Here is a 7,056-nt window from a genome sequence, read left to right as displayed (position 1 = left end):
GCTCACCCCGTGGCCGGTGCCCTGTGCTGTAGCCACTTGCAGCCCGCGTGGGGCTGCTTGTGCCTGCTCCAGACAGCCCTGTGTGAGCTGCGAGCTCCTGCAGGAGGGAGCGCTAACTATGGGGCGGGCGAGGGGCCGCTTTTCCCTGTACTCGGCACCAGCTTCTTCCCTGCCGGCGAGCTATGGGCTCGGGGCTATGCGCTGTCCCCCACCTGTATTGCAGGGCTGGGGGGCACTGGGTGTGAGTGGGCGCAGGAGCATGGGGCCTGCACCGCTGTCCCAGAGCCAGTGCCAGTGGGGCCCAGAGCAGGGTGGCAGGAGCATGGAGTCCCAGCCAGCAGGGGCTCTATGGAGCTGGGCCAGCTCCCCCCTCTCCCTGCTGGTGCAGCCCAGCCTGGCTCCACAGACCCCTGCCAGCCTGCACCCCACTCTAGGCCCCACTGGTCCTGGCCCTGGAACATTGGTCCCAAGATGGTGACCAGGGGGCGGGGCACCTGTCAAGGGGCAGGGCTACCCATGCAGCCCTTGACAGCCTGCCAAAACTGAGTAAGTGGCCCTCTGCCTGATATAGTTGCTCACCCCTGGTTTATCCGGTAAAATACACCAAAGCAATCCTTTTTGTTGGGATACATAATATCCAAATATTTAAAAAAAATACAAGGACCTAGTTTATGGATAGAATATTTATATAGTATTGATGTTGCTTAAGAGTATATAAAATATGAAGTGTAAACTACCTTTGTTCTCCTCTGATCGTGAGCTGGCTATCTGCCATTCTGATCCGTAGTATAAAAAAAAAAAAAGCTTTCTGAGATCTGCTCGGAGATCTTAGTGATCAGCTACAACTGGAGATCAGTTTGGTCTGGGTTCATGCTACCTACACTGCATATAGGGAAGAGCTGATGAGCCACCACATTGTTTCTCTTCTATTGATAGGTTCCTATATTTTGGGAATGAGATGCTTGATGCTGCAGGTTGCATTGGTTTGAGAAACTCAAGTTGAAGCAGCTTATGCTCTCCCTCCCTTACCATGACACCTGTAGGTCTGCTGATCCTCTTTTCCCTGTCTGTAGTTTCACAGTTGATCTATACCTTAGGTTTTTCATCTTAGTGAATCTGACTTGCTATTCTCTTGCTGACCCTTTCCTTCAGCTTTGCTTTCTTAGTTCAGTGAGGTTTTTATTGGTTGAAAAGTTTGGCAGGGCTTTGAGTTGCTTCCTTTGATTTGCCATTACTTACTGGTTTAAAAATGGAAAGAGAGAAAAGGAGTGTGGTGGAAGTAAAGGAAACGGGGTATATAGAGCTAATTCATTGGGGGCAGGGGACAGAGGTGTGGGTGGAAAAACAAATGAGGTGCACAGAACCTTTGGCATGATGGAGGGGGTAGGGATATTGCAAGGAGTCAGTGAAGTGTAGAAGGGGGGTGGGAAGCAGCACTTGGGGAGCTGGTGATGGGGTTAGAAATGAGGAGTGCAGAAATCCCTGGATGTGTACAATGTGCGTAACCTATAGAAACAAGAAAGTGCACAACTCTTTCGTCAGAAGCTTCAGATTAACAATTGTGACTATCCAGATAAGAAGTGGGTTCTTAATTTGTTTGCTTATGATGGAAATATGAAAATTTAGTTGTACATTCTGTATCCTAGTTAAAATAGTTAAGGTGTTTAAAAGCCCAAATAATTGGAGCATCAGGAAGCAAATTAGTAAATTTATCTACATCTACGAAATGCAACAAAGTACTCATTTTGTTAGGTTTAGATACTTTTCACAAAACCTGCAGAAATAACACTTATATGATTTTCAGTCCTGGGTAGAGGGGTTCAGAGAATCTTAATAACAATAAGTGTTTGAAATGGTAATGGTTTCTGTCTCTGCTTTTCAGAATTGGAAGAAAGAACTGGAAAAACACAGGGAGAAATTACTAGGTGGAAATGAGAGTTCCTCCAGAAAGAAGGAGGTAAATATTTTCAATTTACTACACCATTCGTGTTGGGAGGTGGATTTTTCTGATGGGACATTATTTGCTGGTAATAAATACATTAAAATAACCATCATCAAAGAATGCAGCTCAAAATGCAAACTTAGATGCAAACAAAAATGCAAACTCACTTCTAGGCCTTTTGGCTAAGATCAGGTGTTCTTTATCTGTGATACATGTCAAAAGATGATACAAGATAACAGAATTTATCTCTTCTTTTAGAAGAAGAAAAAGGAAAAGAAGAAATCGAATAGGGTGAGCAAAGTTTTCAGGGTGTTTTTCTTTTCAACTTTTTTGCTTTGGGTTCCAGGAAAGATGCAACAAGAGTTTAAATTATGCCTAGATGTTTAAAAACCTGATTTTTACATACAGGTACTCCTCACTTAACGACCTACCTGCTTAACGACCGTGCTGACTTACGACCAGCGAGAACTGGTCGTAAGTACGAGAACTTTGGTCGTGGAAACGGCAGCGCGGCATCTCAAGCCAAGGCACGCAGTATCAAGGGGCAGCTCCTCGTTTATCGACCAATTCGCTTAACGACCTAGTCGCAGGAACGGAACTCGGTCGTTAAGTGAGGAGTGCCTGTATTTAGCTTGTTTATCTGTCAGTGGTAATTTGGTTTATATATGATGGAAAAAACATAATTTTAATTTTCTGTTTAAAGTTTAAAAATAGAGAATTTGGCCAGTGTGCGCCATTTATGGGATTGTTTTATTTGAGGAAATCTTAAATCCACACTTCATACAGCTTTATTTGAGCAGCTCTCCTCAGGCTGGTCTCTTGAAACTGAAAACACTATGGAAAATACATATGTTGAGACACTGGGGGGAGTATTTGTGTGGCCCTTTAAGTATTTGCCAAACAGACAAAATGTTGCATCTCACAAGTTTTACTTTTTGTTGTGTTTGGTCAAGTTGTCTCCATCTTCCTCTTCTTCATCAAGTTCTGATTCTTCTAGCAGTGCATCTGATTCTGATGATGAGGTAAGAACTAAACTACCAGAACTGCAAAATGTTTTGTGTATCTTTTATGAAATGATGCGACTGGATAGTTATGCTCGTGTCCCATCAAGTATCCTCCTTCATTTCAGATTTGATTAGGGAAATGTATCCAAAAAGAGAAATGGGTTTTGTTTGAACAAGAGAAAATGACAGGAAATAAATAGGCAGACAAGTTTCTTTGGGTGAATCTGATCTCTTTTATTAGACCAACTTAAATAATTAGAAAAAACATTTTTTTGCAAGCTTTCGGGTTTAAAAGCCCTTCGTCAGGCTGAGGAAATCTCTGCAGTTGGTGTGTGGTCTTCCTGGATGAATTTTTTCCAACTATTTAAGTTGATCTAATAAAAGATATCAGATTCACCCAAAGAACCTTGTCTGCCTGTGTCCTTAGACCAACACAGCTACAACCTACACCCCTGCAACAGGAAATAAATAAACATTTTTCCTTTATTTTTTTATAAACACAATCATGTAACTACATAAAGATATTTATAAAGAATAATATAATAACAAATATTTTGGGGTACAAGTTGAAATCATCTACATTAGGACTTGGTAAACTACATCCTGCAGGACAGATCGGGCCCCCAGAGAGGTTGGATTGAGCCTACAAAGGTCTGGCTTGGCCCAGGGCAGCATGTGTGATTGGAAGGAACCAACTGAATTTACAGTGGAGATAGTGTGCAGCAGCTCCTTTAATCTTGCATATTCCCACACACACACCTCATCCCTTGCCCTGCCCCTCCCTTGCTGCTAATTAGTGGAGGACCCCGCCACTTCCTCCTGATCATCAGGGAAGCTAAAGCCACGGTTTTAAACATGGCACAGTTTTTGCCTCCCCATCAGTCAGCAGCAAACAGCAGGGTTGTAGGACCCCTCAGCCAGTTAGTGGTGGGAAGCAAAAACGGCACCATATTTAAAACAGCAGTTTTTGCCTCCCTGCTGATCAGGAGTGAGCCGTAAGCAGAGCCCTCCACCAATCAGAGGATTGGATGAGGGTGGGGGGAACCTGTAAGATTAAAGGAGCCACCATGCATTCCACTTCTGCCATGAATTCAGTAGGTCCCTAGTGATTGGGCAGAACGGAGCTGCACCATGCCACCTGTACCATGTCCCCCTCCCTGCTGCCCTTTCTTGCCTTCATTTACCTTCACTGCAGAGGGCTTAGGGATCTACAGCAAGGGTAAACATAGATAGCTTGGGTGCTCAGTGGGGGCAAAGATTTGTGACCCACAACAAGGGTCCAGGTCTCAAACATAGGCCCATGGTGGCCTGACCCCTGATCTATATAAATGTTTCAGTGACTTCCCTCAAAGCACTATGTTAGGTTTGTTCAGGAGGACAGGACTGTCTCATGCTGCAAAGAACCTTCTCATGCAACAAAAAGTATACATTTGGACACAGCATCACCATATGATCACCATCACTAAACCAAAACAAATTTCATAAATATGAATCACATTAAATACCTACAGATATTTTAAATAAAACAGTATTTTAGTTAATGAGGTTAACATAGCTTATTACGGCACATATTTTAAGCACGGTTTTGAAACAGTCTGCTTGAAATGTTTTGCCCCTTTTGTGTATTGGCTAATACTTGAATATAGCTTCTTACCCAACAATATTGGGTATGAACAACATTTTGGATGTGTTGAGTTATCTTGTTTATCTTGATTTGCTTTGATTTCCCTGTAAATTGCATATTTTCCCAGGTTTCTTTCAGTATGGAGATCCCATAAATTAAAAGTAAAAGCTGTGTGTGCTGTTTTTACTTAGAAAAATGTTGTTTTTGGCAAGCTCATCTAGAACTCTTACTGATGAAGAGTCAGGTCCTCTGGTATATAACCAAGGGAAAAATCATAAACAAGAAAGCTAGAAAAGAATCCTGGATTTATCACTAATACAAATGGTGAATAAATACAAAAAAGATTAGGAATGTTATTCATCATAAAAGTCAAGTATTGCCATGTTATTTATATCAGCAGAATATATTCATATGTGGACATTTTAAGTTTCCATATTCTTTAAACTGAATACTCAAGTTTGTGTTTTTTCTAAAACATTTATGAATAGGATAAGAAGCCAGGGAAGAAAAGAAGAAAAAAGAAGTATCGCTCCTCACGGAAGTCTTCTGAAGGTTCTACCTCTGATTCTGAATCGGACAGCAAGGTAAAATACAACAGTATATAAGTCTCTTTAAAGTATATCCTATTTGGATTGTAAACATTTGATTATCTGTGATTTTGATTTTGCACAAGTACATTAAAGCAATGCTGCTTTATGGCAGCAAGCTTTTCTTCTGCCATATAGAACTGTAACCATCATGTAGTTGACCATTTAAGTTCAGTACATTAGCCAGAAAGAATAACTTGATCTTTAGAGGATAGATTTGTCAATAATTCAAACTGTTACTGCTGTCTTTTAAATTATAGATGTATATTTCTTATTGCCTGCTAAAACAAACTGTTTTGGTATAAATTTAATGCTTACAAATTCATTATTTCCATATACATAGCATTCTTAAAAATGAAGGTATCCCAACATGTCAATCCTTGAAATAGGGGTGTAGGTTGTAGCCATGTTGGTCCAAGGACATAGGCAGACAAGGTTCTTTGAGTGAATCTGATATCTTTTATTAGATGAACTTAAACAGTTGGGAAAAAATTTTAAGCAAGCTTTTGGGTTTAAAAACCCTTCATCAGGCTGAGAAATTTTCTGCAGTTGGTGTCTGCTCTTCCTGGATGGAATGAAATCCTTTCAATCCTTGAAATAGAACTTTTCGAGATTTCTGTAGGGAAATATACTTGCTCTGAAGCTCAAATTGAGCCTTTTACAATTATAGTCATAATTTAAATTATTGTATGGGGAGCATTTTATATGGACTTCCTTTTTTAAGGAAAGTAGAAAACAAAGGGAAAATTCCTTTTAAGGACACTCTTCTATTTTGCGTCTTCAGCTCTCTTCGCTGCGGCAGGTAATAATCATATCTTTGGTTTAAAACATTGTTTTTGAAGTATCTAGTGCACATGCTATTTAGATTGTGATAATTCAGACCTACAAACATGCATCAGTTTGTGCAAATTAAATTATGAACATTTTATTTTCACATAAGCGAGGGTGGCTTTTGAGACTCCTTTACTGGTGATTTGGGGTGAAAACACATATTATTATTTATCTGTTGAGGTGAATGTGGATGGAGAAAGCTCTAGCCTCTTCTATTTCATCCCCCCAATTTGTCATTCTCCACTGTTGACTTTTTCTTCATCCTGCAGGTCCTAATTCCACTGTTTCTAAGAAATACCATGCAGCACTTGTCTTTACAATGTTTCCAGTAAATGTTATTTGTCTTGAGACAAGTCAGAGAGGAGCAGCAAAGCATCTCAACAGGGGAAGGCAGAACATAAGCTACCCTATAGGGAACAGACTTCACCACAGAGGGGATGTCAGTGTGCCTTACCTCTTCTCTGCTTAGGGCTCACAAATGATAGTTTCTTTTCTTCCCCAAAGCATGTGAACTCTACAGTGGTTGCAGGCATAAGGTTCTTTTGAACAGTGGGTGATGGTGTATGAAGTCTTCTCCATAGGTCTTTTCATATTTTCCCCAGTAGCATTCTGTTCCATGATTCCCCAAAGACTTATTTGCACACTGCTGAGCAAGGGCATTAGTAGTTATACAAAAATTATGGCTTTTTCATATTGTTCAAACTGACATGCAAGGTAAAATACCTCACAGAGCAATGCTCAGAGTACTATAACCAGGGGCAGCCACAGCTGCCTAACTTGCCAAAGCAGGTTTCCATTTACATTAAATATCATCAGGTCAAACAGCTTACTTCTGTTTGTTGAAATCATTGTGTGAAAATTATTTTCATTTTCTATTTAGGATAGCATAAAAAAGAAAAAATCAAAGGAAGAGCACGAAAGAGAAAAGGTAAAATACTTCATATTTCATAGATAACCTGTCTTAAAACTTTGCATTTTGTATACAGAAAGAGGCAACGGATAGCTTTTTTTAAATGGGAGAAGCCCTTGCTTGTCTGGTAATTGTAAACCCATGTATCTGGGGCCAGA

At 40.5% G+C, this 7,056-nt stretch overlaps 1 protein-coding gene across 1 annotated transcript in view; it reads left to right on the top strand.

Moving 5' to 3' along the window:
• FAM133B (family with sequence similarity 133 member B) overlaps window positions 1–7,056 on the top strand; it is a 20,450-nt gene that overhangs the window by 2,864 nt on the left and 10,530 nt on the right. The window contains exons 3-7 of the mRNA XM_014525330.2: window positions 1,883–1,957; window positions 2,201–2,233; window positions 2,896–2,964; window positions 5,059–5,154; window positions 6,869–6,916. Coding sequence (XP_014380816.1) covers window positions 1,883–1,957; window positions 2,201–2,233; window positions 2,896–2,964; window positions 5,059–5,154; window positions 6,869–6,916 — 321 coding nt within the window. The remainder of the gene's footprint in view (window positions 1–1,882; window positions 1,958–2,200; window positions 2,234–2,895; window positions 2,965–5,058; window positions 5,155–6,868; window positions 6,917–7,056) is intronic.

This window comes from Alligator sinensis, unplaced genomic scaffold, assembly GCF_000455745.1.
Source record: "Alligator sinensis unplaced genomic scaffold, ASM45574v1 scaffold1011_1, whole genome shotgun sequence".
NCBI classification, from domain to species: Eukaryota; Metazoa; Chordata; order Crocodylia; family Alligatoridae; genus Alligator; species Alligator sinensis.
The sequence above is the reverse complement of the archived record's forward strand: the minus strand, read 5'-3'. Positions and strand labels throughout refer to the sequence as shown.